This window comes from Thunnus thynnus, chromosome 14 (genome assembly GCF_963924715.1).
Source record: "Thunnus thynnus chromosome 14, fThuThy2.1, whole genome shotgun sequence".
NCBI lineage: Eukaryota > Metazoa > Chordata > Actinopteri > Scombriformes > Scombridae > Thunnus > Thunnus thynnus.
In genome coordinates, this window is record NC_089530.1 from 30561978 (window position 1) to 30583554 (window position 21577).

General features: G+C 38.2%; 1 protein-coding gene and 1 long non-coding RNA gene across 2 annotated transcripts in view; one reads left to right on the top strand and one right to left on the bottom strand.

Annotated features, from left to right (window-relative positions):
- Positions 1-1285: 1285 nt before the first annotated feature.
- Positions 1286-21577, top strand: part of LOC137197494 (NACHT, LRR and PYD domains-containing protein 12-like) — a 316885-nt gene continuing 296593 nt past the window's right edge. Inside the window, exons 1-8 of the mRNA XM_067610953.1 lie at positions 1286-1546; positions 2156-2260; positions 3498-3733; positions 3863-5723; positions 7636-7809; positions 8625-8798; positions 10961-11134; positions 11631-11804. Of these exons, the coding sequence (XP_067467054.1) occupies positions 1419-1546; positions 2156-2260; positions 3498-3733; positions 3863-5723; positions 7636-7809; positions 8625-8798; positions 10961-11134; positions 11631-11804 (3026 nt within the window). The 5' untranslated portion in view covers positions 1286-1418. The remainder of the gene's footprint in view (positions 1547-2155; positions 2261-3497; positions 3734-3862; positions 5724-7635; positions 7810-8624; positions 8799-10960; positions 11135-11630; positions 11805-21577) is intronic.
- On the bottom strand, positions 13137-14199 carry LOC137197499 (uncharacterized). Its single transcript, XR_010931443.1, has 3 exons — positions 14075-14199; positions 13619-13721; positions 13137-13578 (listed from the first exon to the last, which is right to left on the bottom strand). It is a non-coding gene; the product is annotated as an uncharacterized lncRNA (long non-coding RNA).

Below are 21577 nucleotides of genomic sequence, written 5' to 3' on the forward strand. Positions count from 1 at the left end.
CATTACAGCAGTATATTTATACTCAGTTTGATATACTGAAACATTACAGCTTTTACATACAGGGTGTGAACTCACCCTGGAGAGTAACATGACACCATCTGAACTGACTGCCTTTTACCATCAGACCAGTCAGACTGCATACTTTGTTATGAAGAAACATTGACTATCATCTTCTATCAGTGAAGTTATGAGGAAACAGCAGCCTGCACACACACAGGACTGATGAAGCAGAGTTAGCCCCAGGGTATCCTACTGTAACAGGGACTGATGAAGAAGAAGAATCAGAGTTGTCGAATAATAATAGTTCTACATGAACTGAAAATAGTCTGAAATTGTGCACATAGTTAATTGTTCCTGATTTATGATCATCAATCATCCTGTTCCAGTGGTGGAAGTTGTACTCAGATCCTTTACTGCAGTATAAGTACACACAAGACTTCCAGTAAAGAGGACGGGAGGAGCAAACAGGTAGGGAGTATAGGTGAAAGTCTGTACAAACTCCATTTTAAAGTCAACAGAGCAGAAGGAGGAAAACGTCAAGTCTGAGGGTGAGTGTTAGTATCAGGGCTGCAAATAATGTTTATGTCATTTTTGATCAATCTACTGATAATTTTACTAATTGATTGTTTAGTTGATTAAACTGTGTCAGAAAAATATGAAATCACAGTGTTGACATCTTCAAACATTGTTTCCTTTTTTCTTTACCTGGTTTCTGCGTCCTCACAGTGATGTAACGTGACACACTGGTGTGGTCAAAATAGAGAGAAGTCACAGTTAAGAACAACATAGATGTTTATCTGAAGTCTGTTCGTTGGATTTAAACCAGATATATTGACTTAACCAGACAAAAACAAGAAACCTATAAGCCACTGAGGGGCTACTAAACCGGTACCTGCTTAATTGATGCGTCGCCTTTGTGTAGCATGTGGGTTACATTCAATTCAATTACCAAGTGTCCATATAACCCTACTTAGGTGTATTTATTGAACACTATCAGGTCTGCAGTCCACAGTGTAGATGGCGATTTAATATCAATCAATTTGCGTGCAGACATACAAATGACTTAATGCTACGCTAAACCTGTATGTATCAAAACACTGTGTACCTCCGCTGTTAACCAACACACCTGCTCTGTGATTACCATCTCACCTATTTGTACCTTCCCTATACTCCACATACCACCTACTGTGCAAAAAAGGGAATTACCACAGGTGACCATATATTACTTCACAATACAACAATGGCTCTAACACTATAATCAAAGTTTAGCTTTGTGATGGCTAGAAAAACACATGGTTTTAGTTAGAGTAATGTAAACTAATAAGAAGACACTAAGTTACGAGGAAGGACTGGGTTCATTATACTGTGTATGTGTGTGTGTGTCCAGTGTTACTGGTTTACTTCTCAGACTCCAGAAGATGAATGATTTGGAGGAAGAGGAGGACGGAGCAGAGTCTCTAATATCCTGCTGTGTGTCTATGAAGAGTGACCAGTCTAAAGGTGATCCTCCAGAGTTCAGTAATGAACCTGGACCCTCAGACACAAAGTAAGAGACTGTTTCTACTGTAAACTGACATAAAGATAATTAGGTGTTGTATGTCATTTGATAACCTACATTACAACAATATTCTTTTAGAATTCTGTGCTTTTTTAAATTCGGTTAGTGATCTTTTTGTTGTTTTAGGCATTGACTACATTATTTCCTCATTTATAGCTTTAATTTTGTGGAAAGAGTGCTTGATTGCTGTTCAGAAATGTTTATTAGTTGCTTCAACCAATATTTAATACAGGTTAAGTTGCAGAGGATGGATTGTTTTGTTTGCTTTCTAGACACGCACAGGTTAATCTGACAGTCCAGCATCAGGCAGCAGTGCCTTTAGTTTGACTGTTACTAAATAAAATGTTATATAAAAATCATTTTTGTCATTTGTCATTTTCACACCCCAAATGTCAGACAAACATGTAGATGTTAAAATCTCTTCAGTGAAATATATCCAGTTTGCAGCTGTAGATAAAATGTTTGGAACACGCAGAAGGAGATATGAACATAACTATTTGTTGTTATTATCAAATCATGACCCTGTGCCATGTTTCATGTTACATCTGCTCTTTACAAGAAATAATGATGTACGTAAAATAATTGTTGTGTCCACAGACAGAGAACAGAGTCTCCAGTCTCCAGCTGTATGTCTATGAAGAGCGACTGGTCCAAAGGTGATTCTCCAGACTTCAGTAATGAACCTGGACCCTCAAACACAAAGTAAGAGACTGTTTCTACTGTCTTCTCACTTCATTCAGTGAGCAGGTTTCATTAAGGTTGTAGTGTAGATATGAAGGAAAAACAGTGGGAAGAAATAATGAACTACCCTCCATTCAGCTGTAATCTAGAACAGAACTTCATGTACATGTTAACCAGAGACAGAGACAGGGCTGGTATTGGTATTTGATTTTCCAGTCAAATATCAAATGTAGTAGTAGGTCACCCAGGGTGATATTTACTAAGGATTTAGTAAGAAGTCAAATTGTGTCTTTTCTTATTTACTTAAGGACTGCACCAAGGTTTTGTGCAGGTAAAATGTAAGAAAATTGAGTGTTTAGTCTCATGCAATATAGAATGTGTCTTAATGTGTTCCTGTTCAAAGGCACAAAATATGGGAGGAGGTAATGGAAATGTAGACAAACAGCCTGCTGCAGCTGATTAATCAGTGCAGACTGACCACTGCAGCAGAGGAAACTGAGTCTGACATTTAACGTTTGGGAAAAGTCAAATCTGTAAAACTGTTGTATCACACTCACACAGGGAGACAGATTATAGCAAAAACAGTGAGAGAGAGAAACAAATGAAAAGATGCATTATGAAGATATTTACCAGAGCTCTCTGTTCAGCACCACAATACAAATTAAAAGAGTAGTAGTCTGATATTTTTCACAAGTGGACTTTTCTGTTTTTTGTCAGTTGCTTATTTTTTTTTACCAACTTTCATTGGCTCATAATAGCTTAAGGAGCCCTGTGGAGTTTTCTTGTTAACAAATGAAAGTCATGTTTACATTGACTTACTTACTAAAACACATTGTGTGTCTTAGTGTGGTCAAATGTGTTGAATCCATGTCCCTCCTCATGAAACATTTGCAAAGCCAGTTTTTGAAGCTAGTATTTTAAATCCTGCATTATTTACATCCATGTTTATTAGCTTAGCTAATAAGCTTAGCACACTTCTTCTTCTTCTTCTTCTTCTTCTTCTTCTTCTTCTCTGCCTTTACTGGCGCTTTTTTGTGTCTGTCTAATTACTTCTGAACCCTTGTAATTGTAGTATATATTATTTTATTTCAAACTGAATGTGCTGAAGTCCAGAACCTGAAGAACAAAAAAATGTGTAACTGTACAAATACTTACAGTCTGGACTGTTTATGTAGGGAAAGAGCTGCACAGAACTTGTGAGTTGTCGGTCGGCCACCACTAATGTCATGTGTCATAAAGAATGTGTTCATGTCCACAGAGAGAGGAAGAGGAGGGGTGTTTCTGTGGAGGAGCAGCTGTCCTGCTGTTCTTTGTGTCAGGACATCCTGAAGGATCCAGTCTCTACCAGCTGTGGACACTGGTTCTGCAGACAGTGCATCACCTCATACTGGGACCAGTCTGCTTCATCAGGAAACTCCTCCTGTCCCCAGTGTGGAGAAAGATCCAGAACAAGAACTGGACTGCAGACAGACAGTCAGACCAGCACTGTACAAAGTAAGACTGACAAACTGTCTGTTTATGTCACCTCTGAAAACAGGACAGGAATAATCCTCCTCTCTCCTACTGAAAATTAACACAGTGAGACATATTTCTTTTTAACTATACCTTTTCTTTTCCTTTCAGCAGAAAGTGGTCTGCAGGAGGTTTTAGATGAACATAAGATCAGTTTGAAGAGGAGATGTAAATGTGTGACTGAAGGAACTGATGAAGCAGGAAGTGAAACCCTCTTCAACAGAATCTACACTGAGCTCTACATCACAGAGGGACAGAGTGAAGAGGTTAATACCCAACATGAGGTGAGGCAGCTTGAAACAGCTTCCAAGATGGAGACCCTCCATGACACTCCAATCAAGTGTTGGGACATCTTTAAAGTCTTACCTGACCAACAGAAACAAATCAGAGTCGTTCTGACGAATGGCATCGCTGGTGTTGGAAAAACCTTCTTAGTGCAGAAATTCACTCTGGACTGGGCAGAGGGCTCGGAAAACCAAGATGTCAGCCTGGTGATTCTGCTTTCGTTCAGGGAGTTGAACTTGATCAAAGATGAGCAGTACAGTCTCCTCATGCTGATCCATATTTTCCATCCAACATTACAGAAGGTCACAGCAGAGAAGCTTGCTGTCTGGAAAGTTTTGTTCATCTTTGATGGCCTGGATGAAAGCAGACTTTCACTGGATTTCAAAAACAATGACGTCATGTCTGATGTCTCACAGAAGTCATCAGTCAATGTGCTGTTGACAAACCTCATTGAGGGGAAGCTGCTTCCCTCAGCTCTCGTCTGGATAACTTCCCGACCTGCAGCAGCCAATCAGATCCCTCCTACATGTGTTGACAGGGTAACAGAAGTACGAGGCTTCACTGACACCCAGAAGGAGGAGTACTTCAAGAGGAGATTTAGTGATGAAGAGCTGTCCAGCAGAATCATCTCGCACATCAAGACATCCAGGAGCCTCCACATCATGTGTCACATCCCAGTCTTCTGCTGGATCATTGCTACAGTTCTGGAGCACATGTTGACTACAGACCAGAGAGGAGAGCTGCCCAAGACCCTGACTGACATGTACTCGCACTACCTGCTGGTTCAGACAAAGAGGAAGAAGCACAAGTATGGTGAGGGACATGAGACGAGTCCACGGGAGCTGACAGAGGCTGACAGGAATGTTCTTCTGAAGCTGGGGAGGTTGGCGCTTGAACAACTGCAGAAAGGAAACATCATGTTCTATCAAAAAGACCTGGAGCAGTGTGGTCTTGATGTCACAGAGGCCTCGGTGTTATCAGGAGTTTGTACAGAGATCTTCAAAAGAGAGAGTGTGATCTTCCAGAAATCAGTTTACTGCTTTGTTCATCTGAGCGTTCAGGAGTTTCTGGCTGCAGTCTACATGCACTACTGTTACACCAACAGCAACACAGAGGTACTGGAGGACTTCCTGGGAAAAGACTACGGACACAGCGAATCAAAACCAAAGTCTGTCCTCAAGAAAATGTCTAAGTATTTCAGAAACAATGATAGGTGTGACCCATCTCTTGATGACTTCCTGAGGAGAGCCATGGAGAAATCTTTCAGAAGTAAAACTTGCTACCTGGACTTGTTTGTTCGCTTCCTTCATGGCCTCTCTCTGGAGTCCAACCAGAGTCTCTTAGGAAGCCTGCTGGGTCAGACAGAGAATGGTCCAGAAGTCACCCAGAGAGTCATCAACAACCTGAGGGAGATGAACACTGAGGATATTTCTCCTGACAGAAGCATCAACATCTTCCACTGTCTGATGGAGATGAACGACTGCTCAGTACATCAGGAGATCCAAGAGTTCCTGAAGTCAGAGAACAGATCAAAGAAGAGACTCTCTGTGATCCACTGCTCAGCTCTGGCCTACATACTGCAGATGTCAGAGAAGGTTCTGGATGAATTGAACCTGGAGATGTACAACACATCACAGGAGGGACGACTGAGACTGATCCCAGCTGTGAGAAACTGCAGAAAGGCTCAGTAAGTCCAGATGTGGTTAGCATTATAAATCAGTGTAGATCAGTAGTTTAGTTCTTCAAATATAAATAATATGAAATTCTTATTATTGTTAAAATAGTGCTCTGCTTGTTTATAGCTGAAATAATATGTCAGTTATATTTAATCTCAGATGTTATTGAGCTGCATCAAATGTTATGAGCACAAATAATAAATAATAAATATTTTTAGTTGGTTATGTTAATAGCTGTTTAGTTAATGATCACAGTTATTCTATTTATTTCTAGTTATTATTAGATTTTAGATTTTTTCTTCTATTTATCTTCCTTTGGGTGTTTGAGACATCACTCAAACTTGGTAAAACAAATGAAGGTTGTGGTTGAGATTTTATTACAGCAGCATTTTAATCCAACATATATCAGTATTTTACAGTTATCAGTGAATGCAGTAAATGTATTATTACATGAGAAGGTTCTGCAAATAATATATAATCAGACAGACACTGTTTTTACCACTATGATTAAGAGTTTAAAAAAAGATATGTATCATTTTGCAAAGGTGATTTCTGAAGTCAGAGAGAATTGCTTTCATCATCATTATTTTCTTAATGGTTTCTGAGTCATTTCATATTGAGCACGGGGGATCAGCAAATCAGCAAATGAATTCAGTAATGTCAGTTATACAACAATATCTAAAGTTTGCTAACATTAACCAACATTAGCCTCCGTAAACTACTGGTCAGACGAGACAAAGCCCCTGAGTGTGTTGAACCGAACAATGGTGCCTTTTATTTCTCATGAATTCAACCTTTTATTTTAAAGAGGGAGGTTGTGTTACATAGTCTTGTTTTTAAGTCTTTCTTATATTCTGTTAGTCACAGAAAGAAACTCTCAGGTGTTTTCTCTCCTGTTGGTGTAGAGAAGAGTTGTAGCAGGAAATGCACAGAGGTCTGATGAATATATAAGAGCAGAATGGTAGAATTCAGACTGTTTCAAGAGATCTTACACGCATTACAGGTCAATGTTATATTTTAATGCTGATGCCCTGATAACATCTTTCTGATGACATCATCTTGAAAATAATTCAACCTCATTGGTTTATTAATTTTGTTTGTGTGTTGAATCAGTTTTTCGGATTCTCAGAACAGAATGTTGACAACTAAACGTCATGCAGTCATCTGTCATGGACATCTAAACATTTAATTAAAATTGATTTTTAATTATGTACAGGTCTAATATTGTCAAGCCATTTGTTTGATTTGTGTTGGTCAACAGTCACTAAATTTTCCCGCTTATGGATGTGAACCTGACAGCAGCAGGTAGCAAAGAGACATAATATTTCTCAACTGTAACTGTTCACTGAGTTGAACTGAGTAAAAATATCCTGGAGTCAAATTAAAAATAGTTGACAGTAAAAATGGTTTTCTAATCAAAATGGCCTCATGCTAACTTTGGGGAGACAGACATGGGATCAGATCACACAGACAGACTGTGAACATTATGGGAGCCTCTATGTAACTCCAATTTCTCTCCCTTTATCTGCAAAATTAAAGCAAAACAAAGATTAAAAGTCTGCAGGTATGAGAGAGTGATGAGAATTAATGTTTCATTCAAGAACAGTGAGACACGATTAGCTGAACTAGGAGTGCTCTGGTCGCCTAATGGTTAAGATGCCATATAACCACAATGTCAGTGGTTTGATTCCTGTAGTGGACCTTTGTTTCCTGTTATTGCTCAACTGTCACTTTAAAGGAATAAAACGCACCCGAAAAATTTTCATAGAAAAAGTTTTAAAAAGTTTAGCTGAACCACTGATGTGAAAAGCAAATGTCAATCAAAGTAGGGAATGTCAAACTGTTTTGTCATCAAATGCATGAAGTAAATACAAAGTGTCCTCTTTCATGATAACATATGTTGTAATAAATGTGTCATGACAGACTTTCTGACTGTGGACTCTCAGAGACTCACTGTGAAGTTGTGGCCTCAGCTCTGAAGTCCAACCCCTCCCATCTGAGAGAGCTGAATCTCAGTCTCAATGACCTGGAGGATTCAGCAATGAAGCTTCTGTGTGCTGGACTGGAGAGTCCAAACTGTAAACTGGAGAATCTGAGGTTAGTTCACTGGCTGTAGCTTTGGTAGTTTTTTCTATATATTCAATTGAAATCCTTCACTGAAGTTTCAAATGCTTGGTTCATACATTTTCAGGATTTGCCTGAGCACAAATATGTAGAATTTACATTTTTTCAGGAATTCAAAATCCACAGTCTTGTCCTGTGTAAAAATGACTTCCAAAGTTTAAACTAATATGAGGCTTCAGCAGTCTGAGTCACACATATCAAGTAAGTATCTTTGTGTTTCTTCAGCATTTCCTTGCTGAGCTGCAATGGGGGGATTGTAATTCAGAGGGAATTGTGTACTAAATAGTCTGTAACTTTGAGTCAGACAAATCAAGTTGGCATCTACCAGACTGTCAAAGCCTCATATTAGCTTCAGCTGAATTTATGAACTCATTTGCTACAGTATAGCTGTGTTAGGAAGAGACCACTTCACAGTCAGTATAGACAGGAGGAATGATTACTGCCACCAATTACATTTTTTACATTTTATTTACACATACCTCCTAAACTACCAAATACAGGAAGAAAGAGGTCATGTAATAAATAATGAACAGGTTTAGTCCAACATGTCTGATTTCATATTAATCCTCGAATTACAAACTTGACTGAGTTTGGCTGCATTTTATGAATCAGTGTTGATATGAATATGTGTCTGAATGTTGTGGTGACGTTTGGATGATGTCTGTAGAAGGCTGACATTATGATGATCCATTGATGAGGACATAGTAATGTTGAACTACACATTTAAAACCTGAACACATCTGATTGGATTATAAATTGATTTTATTTATCATTTATTGTGTATTCAGATTGTCGGAATGCCGTTTGTCAAAGATCAGCTGTGCTTCTCTGGCCTCAGCTCTGAAGTCCAACCCCTCCCATCTGAGAGAGCTGGATCTGGTGGGAAACAAGCTTCAGGATTCAGGAATGAAGCTGCTGTGTGATTTTCTGGAGATTCCAGACTGTAGACTGGAGACTCTGATGTCAGTTCACTGACTGTCTGTTACTATTGTTGATCTTAATGTTTAACAGCTGAACCTAATTTATGTACATACATAACTTACATCCATCAAGTTAATTTTATTTTTTCCATATTTTAATTTTTACTGTACAAAGTTTAATCTGTAGTTATAAAAGATGACTGATTTTTAAAGAAACTGTAGAAAATGTCCACTGTTAGTTGTTAAAGTAAATTAATGTTTAGAATTTTTGGTTAAGAGTCACACCTGTATATAGAAGTTCCTCTCAACTGTTGGATCTGGCAAGAGTGCGTTTGGTTCTTAGTAATAATTCATAATTATGAAAGATAATTATAAATTATAAAATCAAGAAAATTTTTAATATTAATTAATGATACAGTGCACCAACCATTAGAGAACCTCACATGGGGAAAACAACTGTTTTATCTGTGAGGAGCATGGCTGGTTATTATCAATTATTAACAATTATCAGAGACAAATAATTATAAAAAATTAATTAAATTATTAACATGAATTAATAATTACAGGGAACCACCCTGAAATCAGGACCAATGACCAAACAAGGTAGTCTTATAAAAGAGTTCACCCGGAATTCTAATATCTGAGGGATATTGGGAGGGAAGTCATGTCACGCAAGGACCAAATGGCGGAAGTGACCGCAATGTCTTGGTTAGAATAGCAAGGTGGCGCTGCCTTGAGGTCGGCGTCTATGCACTCACCCAAAACACATGTCTGATGGTAGATAACAATGTGTGTGTAACAAGAGAGGGAAGAAAGAGGAGGGAAAGTGACTGTGGGGGGAGAAGTGGTTGCTTTGTCCACAGAGAGCGTGCGTACGTACAGCAGTCTGTAATGCACGTTGTCTGATTTTCAATCGACAAAGTGACTTACTATCTCATTCATGGTGGCACAAACACAGCAGTCCTGAGCGGGACAAACACAAAACAGTGTAGTGTGGTAAACACAACTAAACAGACAGCAAACTTCAAATACTCCTCGGAGTGAAGCAGAACAAAAGGACTCGACGGTCCATCAATTCACACATCAAAACATGAGCAATAAAGCTTAAAAGCTAAACGCTAACAACAGCACTGAAGCTGAAAATAACACACAATATAACCTGTCTCTGCCCAGACTTAAGCCGCTTACTTGGTCATTTCAGAAAGCGAGCAGGGTGTGTGTTTCAGTCCATCTTTGGTCTGACTCAGTTCCACGGCTCAGATGCTGATGGGGATGGGGCCATCCTTGTGCTCTATCGGCAGGTTTCAAGGCAAGCTGATCCTCAGTGGCATGGCAGAGAAAACAGTGGAGTCGACTTAGTTGAAGAAGAGCGGGGCAGAGAATTTATCCGCATCTTCGTGAAGAAATTCTTTGCTTCCTTCTGCAGGCAGTGAGAGCGCTGGGTTGCATTACCAGTGGTCTCTCTCGGATCCGGTGATTGTGTTCGGGCGAACACTGGTGAAGTCTTGCCTCATCCAGTGAGGGGAGAATCTTCCAGTCAGTGGGGAAAAGTACACATGTATGGAGTTACCTCCTTTAGTAAACTGGCTCACAGAGGCAGCGAAGCTTCCCCTTGCATGGTTACTGCGGTAGGGCGGGGTGGTGATGTCACAGCTGTGTTGTGGCGATTGCCTCTGGTGTTGAAACGTCTCTGCCAATGAGAGACGAGAGTGTCTGCATTTAACACCAAGGTGTGAACTGAACAGTGCATGTTGGGAGATGGAGTCTTTTTTGGATAGACTTCCCAATACAACTAATATCTGTTTTAAATCGATCAAGTTTACTTGCTGAAGGGGAGATATTTCTTTACTGTATTCTTTCATATCTTTTAATGAGTAATGCCTGATCATTGATATTGATCCTTCAAAACACACACACACACTCACACACACAAACAAAGGGACACAGAGAGATCAATGAAGGTGTTTTTATGAATCAGTGATATGACATGAATATGTGTCTGAATGTTGTGACATTTGGATGATGTCTGTAGAAGGCTGACATTATGATGATCCACAATGAAACAATGACAAAGTCACTCTACACATTTTAGAGAAAAGCTCATTGATGAGGACATAGTGATGTTGAAATATACATTTAAAACCTGAACACATCTGATTGGATTATAAATGGATTTTTATCTGCATCATTTAATCTTTATTCAGATTGCGGGACTGCAGTTTGTCAAAGATCAGCTGTGCTACTCTGGCCTCAGCTCTGAAGTCCAACCCCTCCCATCTGAGAAAGCTGGAACTGGGAGGAAACAAGCTTCAGGATTCAGGATTGAAGCTGCTGTGTGATTTTCTGGAGAGTCCACACTGTAGACTGGAGACTCTGAGGTCAGTTCACCGACTGTCTGTTAGTATTGTTGATCTTAATGTTTAATAACTGAACCTAATTTATGTACATACATAACTTACATCCATCAAGTTAATTTTTTTGTCCAAATTTTAATTTTTCTATACAACGTTTAATCTGTGGTTATAAAAGATGACTGATTCTCAAAGAAACTGTAGAAAATGTCCGGTGTTAGTTGTTAAAGTAAGTTAATTTTTATAATTTTTGGTAAAGAGTCACATCTGTATACAGAAGATCCTCTCAACTAATATCTGTCTTAAACTGATCAGGTTTTTTTTTTATCAATCAGTGTTGACATGAATATGTGTCAACACAATATGATGATCCACAGTAACACAATGACAAAGTCACTCTACTCATTTTAGAGAAAAGCTCATTGATGAGGAAATAGTAATGTTGAACTACACATTTAAAACCTGAATACATCTGATTGGATTATGAATAGATTTTTATCTACACCATTTATTCTTTATTCAGATTGAGGTGCTGCAGTTTGTCAGAGATCAGCTGTGCTTCTCTGGCCTCAGCTCTGAAGTCCAACCCCTCCCATCTGAGAGAGCTGAATCTGAGAGGAAATCACCTGAAGAGTTCAGACACAAAGCTGCTGTCTGATCTTCAGGAGAGTCCACACTGTAGACTGGAGACTCTGAGGTCAGTAGAGAGTTGGAGTCAATCTGTGCGGGTTTCAGCAGTATTGTTTTAAATACAGTTTGTATTAAAGCAAAGATCCAGTATTTCCTGGTGAACCTTCAACCTTCTCAGTGGCTGCTTTCCTCTGTGAAGCTGTGAGAGGAGAATGGTTACAGGCTTCAAGATGGGACAGAAAGACAGAGAGAAAGAGAGAACAGTCAACCAATCAGATCAGCCAGACGTTTGTTGTGATCATGTGTTTGAGTTGATGTGAAGACGACTGTTGTTGTTGTGTTCATGTCTGTAGGAAATAAAGCTGGATTACAGCTGGCAGCCTTACAAGATGTGTAGAGACAGTGGTCCTCCACATCAAACTTTTGTACCATCAAATCTCATCTGAAAGTGTTTGTTTTCTCATTTCAAAACTAAAGAATTGATCAGTTTATCTTTGTCAGAGCTCTAAGGTCAATCTGACTGCAGCCTGCAAATCACTGGCTCTGATTTCAGAGAACCATCATTACATTTAGTAACCATGTGGTCTTCATACAGACCAGAACCTCTGCTGAAGTACAAGAATCACAGCAAGTGTTAAACTGAGAGCTCTGACTGATTGTCATGTGATGATTTGACAGCAGGAAAGATCGTTAAATCCCAGAGCCTATGTAGCTTTTAAACAATAACAGTTCACATGTATCAACAGTAAATCCATTAGTAAACTGATGAGTGAATGTCTCTATATCTGCAGTAATGATGTATTTATGACTCTCAGCAGTGTATTTCCTCTGTGTACTTCAGTGAAATCTGCAGAGTAAACAGACTTGATACCAAAAGTCTCTGCAGGTGTGTGAGCTTGGAGCTCAGTGTGTTCATTCCAACACGTTAACATGAGAGCTGAAACGAAGCTGGCTACGCTGCACAGCTGTTGCACTTCTGGTCTGCAGGACTGAAGTCCCTGCTGCTCTTTATACTGGATGTGCTACATCACTGACTGACAGCTGATGAAGTGAGTCTCACTAAACACTGATTTATGACCTCTGTTGTTTCTTCTTCTCTCATCAGATGGTATTGATCTCTGTATAAGTGTGAGTGAATATCCAGGAGTGTGTGTTGAGAGAGGATCCACTTTATCCTGATGATCCATCTGGACTGGAGTCTGGATGTGGGTTTTGTCATCTTCACTTAAGTCTCTTAACTGACTACAAATTGAACAGTAATCTCTGGATTTTGTTGAATCAGCACTTAACAAATGTGTTGTACATGAGCTGTTTGATGCAGAGAAGATTAAAAAAGAAGGTGTTATAGGTCAGACTTTGACCCTGGGCCCATATTTATCAAGCATCTCAGAATCACACTGAGAGTTAGAACTAAAACTAATTTATGAAGCAGACGAGAATTTACTCTGACTTTCAGCAGGAGAAGGATTACTCCTGGGAGAGATTGAGACATTGCTGTTTAACCATAGTCAGAGCAGCAAACTAGAAATAATGATGATGTGTTACCAGGCAGGTAACTTACCAAGGTTATGTAACAAAACTATGATGCCAAAATTCATTATAAGATGATATTTACAAACTGTAAAGAAAGCCTGATAAATAAATGTATTATGTTAATTAAGGTAACAGGTAATTTGACTCAGCTGTGTGAAATGATCTTGGTTCAGCCACATGGTTTCACAGCCTGTAATAGTGCTGCATCTTGCACATATTGCACAGACACATGTTGCAAACCCTCTCCATGAAGAACATCCTCTCTTCCACTGTCCGATTCCTCTTTCAACTACACCCCAAGTTAACTTCTGTTCTCTACATGAAGGTAAATACACCATTACAATAGACACATATATTGTTCAGGTGCATCCTCCTCTCTCAAATATCAGGCCGTAGCTCTGCTGTTATTTGAAGGAGCCTCAATAAAAAATAAGCCTATAAAATATTTGAGCTGTTGTAATGAAGTTGAGATAACCTTCATTATGTAGCTGACATGATTGTGTGTAAATAAAAGTTTTAGTGGGCTGTAACTGAGGACCCTCGTCATGCTCATTATCTTTATGACGTGCATTAAGCCAGATCAAAGTTTGATTCATGACTTCCATCATTGTCGGTTCTGACAGAATCGTCACTGTTGCACAGAAGCATTTTCCCTGTTACCATAAAGTGTAACATTGAGAGGATGTTCTGTATTTATTTAAATGATGTTCTGTAGAAACATCATGTGTTCTCCTCTGCATCACACACAAAGTCAGTCTCACTAATGATTCTGTTTTAGTCCAAACAATCTTTTAATAAGCTCACTGTCATCAAGCATTCCCAAAACATCTCTCCTCTCAGGGAATATCTCTGCCTGAACTCCATCTCCTGCAGCTCCTAAATATTGGCAGAGATAGAAATCATTTACCAAGTTTGGAGAGTTGATAAAACACTTTTTCTCCTAAAAGTAGAAGCAGAGATGCGTCACTCTGATCATTTTCGGCCAGTTAGGATTGATTTCCTGCTCTGAGACGCTTGATAAATATGGGCCCAGATGTGAAAGATTGGATGTCCACCAATTTCATTCAGTTAATTCTGAAAGAATTTATCATTGGTCCAGAAAACCTGCATGCAGGTCAAATCATATCTTGGTTCTGTGGTGAAAAACTTTGTATTTTTTGACTCAAGTCTAAGTTTTGATGATCATATCAGCAGCTTGTCCAGTCCTGTTTTCACCATTAAAACATATTAAAATAATATATATAAAACTAGCACAGACCACTGCTGCTGCCAGACTTTGAACTAGAACCAGGAAAAGAGATCATATTACTCCATTTCTATCATCACTTCACTGGTTACCTGTTTGTTTTAGGATTGATTGTAAAGATTTGATTGATTACTTTTAAAAGGCTCTTCATGGCTCCAGATTAAATTTCAGAGTTGCTCTGTGTGTAAATATTAAAGGTATAGGTATCTAGCTTTTATATGCACAAATATAATGTCAAGATTAACAGTTTATATCTCATAATGACATTTAACAAGTCATTTGCATCAGACTGTAAGTAAACACTGGTCAGACAATCAGGTGGCTTTAATAAAAACTACATAATTTAAACTTGTAGGTGAGATCATGTGATTCAGCTGTGTGATCCAGCCCAATCCAATCTCATCCTTTACATCTTTTTTTCTACATAAGTGCAGAATCTTGCATGTATTGTACAACACTGCACACAGCGATAATGATGCAAACGGACTGTGGGCACAACTTGATTAAAAACATGAAATTTATCTTCTGTACTGTCCAACTCATCTCCAGCTAAACCTCCTTTCGACTTATGTGTCCTTACAGCTCTTTTAAATATATCTCTGCCATCAGCAGTTTAAAACAAATGATAAATAAATAAATAAAGCCACGATTTGCATGAATGCAGCTTGTTTTTCTATAATTTCACACTGAGTGGTGGGAAATGAATTAGTGCTAATTATCATCACAGATAAATATGGGTCCTTGTCTTTGCTATGAGGTCTCTGGACCAACCTGTTTGAGGAGCTCAGTCTGATAAGTCATTATCTTACTTTAAATCCCTTCTTCAAACTCATTTATATCCACTGATCTACCAATTATTTTTGTTTTATATGCTGTACATCTTAAATGTGTATCTTATGTCTGTTTTACTGGTTTATTTTCTTCCTGTATGTTTGTGTTAGTTTTGTGTTAAATTATCTAAAAAGACTAGCTTATGCTAGTTTAGCAACTGGAATTCATTCATTGGAATTGCACCAATTGAACACTGTCTTTATTTGACCTATAAAGTGGTGCTAAAGTACTTGTTTCTTTCCAGGAAATTTACTAACTTCAGATTGTCTGTGTTTTCTTTATTCTTTCACTTTATTGCTGAAATCAGGTGCAATATACAAACAAGGAAACAGCAAACCACCAAGTGACGATACAAGAAAACAGCAATGCATACAGACTGAACACGCACAACAAGGAGAAACAAATACATGAAAAAAGACATTTTAAAACATGTAGGGAGAGGAGAGATTAAATCTACTTAGAGATGTCTCTATTAATCATTTTGTCTATGAAATGTCAAAAAATAGAGAAAAATTAAGATTAAGAAGGAAATTGGTTTGCAGTGTGTCCAAAACTTAACACACACAATAAAAGAAACACACACACTAAGAAGAAAAAAGCAATCAAAGACATAGTCCACACATGGCACTAATCCTTCATAAAATACACTAAACTACTACACAGCAGCGTCCAGCAGTGCTCCTGGAGTGCAAAGATTCAATGTGAGAGAAGACACAATGCAGCCCAGAAATATACGAAATACAATACTTTCCACTGTGCAGCACTGACTACAGTACTGCTGTGAGTACATGGAGTTTTTATGTGCAACACATACACACCTGCCCTCCTTGTGCTGCTGTCCGGAGGGTGGACATTAGGATTCAGCCCTCATATTGGTGCTGCTGACCCTTTTTTTTTTTAGGAAGTCTTCAGTCTCTCAGGTGTTCCCGTGTTTGTCCAGCAGGGGGAGACGTTGATCTGAACTTCCTTCAACACTGGGCTCAAACACTCACATGTTCTCATATTTATCACAGCTCAGAGGATCCAAATATACACAACGAGTCCCCAAAAAGTAACATTAGACCACAATCCTCTTTACTCTGACCTTACTTTACACTTAACCTGAAAAACTAAAACCAGACCTGCCAGTCCTTGCTGAGACCATGGTGTCCTGTCCTATAAAAGATAAGATAAAAACTATCAACTTTAAAGTGAGAGGTTTGTAATGCAACTACATCCAGTTATATACAAACACTGAATAATATAATTCAAGTTAAAATCAATGTATCCAAAATCATCTCTAGATAGGAGGTTACCACAATACAACATTTACACAGCCACATTCGATCATATAATAGTAGAAATAGGAAAACATTAAGAAAAAATATGAATATAGAAGAATACATTGACTCTCACAATTGAAAAACATAAAGATAGGGATGATGAAGACAATGTGCAAAAATCATCCAAACAGGGCTTCAATACCTGGCAATAGAAGAAAATTCATAATTAGTGGATAAATCTATAAATCTGGTAACAATCAAATAGCAATCTGTCCTGGCTGATCCCAGTCAAACTAATATTCACACCATCACATTAAGTAGCAACTCATCATTAAGACCTTTGGGGGACAATGTCTGTAATGTGAAGATCCAAAAAGCTTCATGTCTCTTCAGTAACAGGTCGTAGTCATCACCTCTAGGTGGCACCTTTACCTTCTCTACACCATAAAATCATTAGGAAGAGATGTCATGCTTTGTATCATTAAAGTGCACAGCAACAGGATAATCACGATTATTTCTGCGTCTCGCACTCTTTTGTTCGTTGATGCGTTGCTTCAGTTTTCTAGTGGTTTTACCTACAGACGATAGAGAACCATAAACTAAAAAACTAAATGTACCTTTAAAGAGCCACCGGGTCCAAGAGCCTCAGAGAGAGTGTGTGTGCATGTGCATGTGTGGCGTGTGTGTGTGTGTGTGTGTGTTTGTGTGAGAGAGAGAGAGAGAGAGCTGAGAACCATAATGACCACAGTATAGATCATAAACTGTGAGGACTGAGAATTTGTCATTGTAAGGGTAAATGAATGGCAGGATCAGCCCATGGCTTCAAATATTTTTGTCTGAAGGACTCAGTTTTTAATGTTTGACTGAACGACATATAAAACAATTTGCTTTCAAAAACAGAGACCCCTGAGTGGTGAAAAGGCTGCTCCTTTAAAGACATTTTGGTGATGAACCTACAGAGAATTATAAGTGACTCTACAGCTCCCTTAGCTGCAACTGTACTGTTTTGGTTCACTCTCAGTGCTCTCATAGCATTGTTTTGGGCCGCAGCAGGCAGCTGTTTTCAGAGAAAAAGCTCTAAAAAGCCACTGTACACTACCTACGCAGCACCAAACGGCAAACAGAAACAGGAGCAGCTTTAAAAAATTTATATTTGTGTATGTAAAATTGACCAATAATCAAGATATTATTACACATAAATTTGATATCTTTGTTTTGTATAAAAACATCAAATTTAACAATATGATATTCAAAAACAGGTATTACATTCTTTGTAAGTAACCATTCATGTATTCTGTCCCAAAAAGCCTTGACAGTAGTACAGGTGTAGAAAAGATGTTCTTGAGATTCAATATCTTCTTGACAAAAAGTGCATGTGTTATTATCCAAATTAAATCTAACCCTTAGGAATTCTCTGCATAGATAAATATTGTTAATTGTTTTAAAATGAACTTTACTTTTGGCTATGAACTTTTAAAGTCGCTAAGACCTGGTGTAAGTATTTCACTATAACATAAAATATTTATGATTCAATCAGCAACAATGAAGGTTAAAGTTTGGAAAAAAACATTGTCAAGGTGTAACGCTCAAACTGCCAGGACTGTGTGGGTGTGGTTTGACCAGATTTGATTGAAAGGGGTCTGGCAACATGAGCAAACAACTTGACAGTTGTCATCACATGTTGATTCAAATACTGCTCCTCAATCCTGATTGGTGCACAGAAACACATGACCCCATATTCATAGTGTGAACGTTATTTGTTTGTTTTTTTCTTTTGTTATTTGGTATTTAAACATTTGTTTGTGAAAATGCTGTAAAAGTACAATATCACCTTAAATGACGAAGGCCTTAATTCACACGTGAATTTACATGTGGATGTTTCAGGGTTAATCAGGTTAATTTGGTTAATCAGGTTACTATGTCCATGACCGACGCAAAACAGTTACATTTCTACAGGCCTCAAGTCTTTATTATTGTTTTTATTAGACCAAAAAGAGTAACATTTTATATGTACTCATATTATACTCTTATACTTTATATACTGATACATTACATCCTTTACATATAGAGTGTGAGCTCACCCTGAGGAGTAACATGACACCATCTGAACCAACTGCCTTTTACCATCAGACCAGTCAGACTGCATAGTTTCTTACGAGGAAACATTGATATCTTCTATCAGTGAAGTTATGTAGAAACAGCAGCCTGCACACAGAGTTCAGCCTCTGAGCGTCCTACTGTAACAGAGACAGATGAAGTAGAATCAAAGTTGTTGAATAATGATAGTTCCACATGAACTGAAAAAAAGTCTGAAATTGTGCTTATCGTCAGTTGTTCCTGGTTTATGATCATCAATGATCCTGTTCCAGTGGTGGAAGAAGTACTCAGATCCTTTACTGCAGTAAAAGTACACACGGGGCTGTCAGTAAAGAAGGTGGGAGGAGCAAACAGGTAGGGAGTAAAGGTGAAAGACTGTACAGACTCCATTTTAAAGTCGACAGAGCAGAGGGAGGAAAACAGCAAGTCTGAGGCAGGGTGAGTGTTAATATTAGGGCTACAAATAATGATTACTCATTATTGATCAATCTGCTGGTTATTTTTCTGATTAATTGTTTAGTTCATTAAATTATGTCAGAAAAATATGAGATTACAGTGTTGAGGTTTTTAAACATTGTTTCCTTTTTTCTTTTTCTGGTTTCTGTGTCCTCACAGTGATGTAACGTGATACACTGGTGCAGTCAAAATAGAGAGAAGTCACAGTTAAGAATGACACAGATGTTTATCTGAAGTCTGTTTGTTGGATTTAAACCACATATAGTGACTTGACTTGACAAAATGTTGCAGATCACTGAACAGGACTATTAAATGGCAATTTTGGATTTTTATACGATTTTTGCATCAAGGTGAACAAGTAACTTGATTTGCCAGGTATTTATTACATTTGTCAAAAACACAATCCTGTCTTTTTGTTTTATCCAGAAACTGATTATCCAGAAAATGTATTATATCATAATACTCTCAGCAAGCACATTTTAGGAACACCTGTGCAATCTAATGCAATCCAATACAGCTCTGCAATAAATTCTAATTTCATGGAACTTTTACATTTTCAGTTTTTGTTGACGTTGGAAGAAACACATCTGATATATATATATTTCTGTACTTCAGTAAGATTTTGTATGCAAGACTATTACTTGTAATGGAGTATTTTACAATGTTGCTTTTACTTTGGTAAAAGAACCTGCATACTTTGCCCTCACTGGTTGAAAGACTTTTTATTGTTCATCATTAATCAGGTATTTATAGTAGAGCTCACTGCATGTAGACTGTAACTAAACACCTGGTGTAAGTATTTCACTATAACATAAAATATTTATGATACAATCAGCAACAATCACATTTAAAGATTAGAAAAAAAACATTCTCAAGGAATAATACTCAAAGCACCAGGACTGTGTAGGTGTGGTTTGACCAGATTTGATTGACAAAGGCCTGGCAAGATGAGCACACAACCTGACAGTTGTCATCACATGTTGATCCCAATACTGCTCAATCTTGATAGGTGCACAGAAACACATGACCCCATATTCATAGTCTGTATCTTGTTTGTTTGCTTTTTTTCTTTTGTTATTTGATATTTAAACATTTGTTTGTGAAAATGCTGTTAAAGTACAATATCACCTTAAATGATGAAGGCCTTAAGGTGGGTTCAGCATTAGCAGTCTTGCAGAGGGGAACTGTGTCAAAATTCACATGTGAATTTACATGTGGATGTTTCAGGGTTAATCAGGTTCATTTGGTTGATCAGGTTACTCTGTCCATGAACGAAACAAACAGTTGCATTTCTGCAGGACTCAAGTCTTTATTATTGCTTTTATTAGACCAAAAAGGGTAACTTTTAGTATATACTCAACAAAAACATCGGGTGATTGCACAGCATTGCAACAGTATACATATACTCAGTTTGATATACTGATACATTACAGTCTTTACATACAGAGTGTGAGCTCATCCTGAAGAGTAAAATGACACCATCTGAACCGACTGCCTTTTACCATCAGTACCAGTCAGACTGCATATTTTGTTACAAGGAAACATTGACTATCATCTTCTATCAGTGAAGTTATGAGGAAACTGCAGCCTGCACACACACAGGACTGATGAAGCAGCGTTCAGCCTTGGGGCGTCCTACTGTAACAGGGACTGATGAAGTAGAAGAATCAGAGTTGTTGAATAATGATAGTTCCACATGAACTGAAAAAAGTCTGAAATTGTGCACATTGTTAATTGTTCCTGATTTATGATCATCAATGATCCTGTTCCAGTGTTGGAAGAAGTACTCAGATCCTTTACTGCAGTAAAAGTGCACACAGGATTTCCAGTAAAGAAGGCGGGAGGAACAAACAGGTAGGGAGTATAGGTGAAAGTCTGTACAGACTCCATTTTAAAGTTGACAGAGCAGAAGGAGGAAAACAGCAAGTCTGAGGCAGGGTGAGTGTTAATATTAGGGCTGCAAATAATGTTTACTGTCATTGTTGATCAATCTGCCAATTATTTTACTGATTAATTGTTTGCTGATTAAACTGTGTCAATAAAATATGAGATCACAGTGTTTCTTTTTTTCTTTTCCTTGTTTCTGCGTCCTCACAGTGATGTAACGTGGCATGCTGGTGTGGTCAAAATAGAGAGAAGTCACAGTTAAGAACGACACAGATGTTTATCTGAAGTCTGTTTGTTGGATTTAAACCAGAGTCAAAGTTTATACACATGGTTGCAGTTAAAATGTATGTGTTTCTCCATTGTTACTGGTTTACTTCTCAGACTCCAGAAGATGAATGATTTGGAGGAAGAGGAAGATGGAGCAGAGTCTTTAATATCCAGATGTCTGTCTATGACGAGTGACCAATCTAAAGGTGATCCTCCATACTTCAGTAATGAACCTGGACCCTCAGACACAAAGTAAGAGAC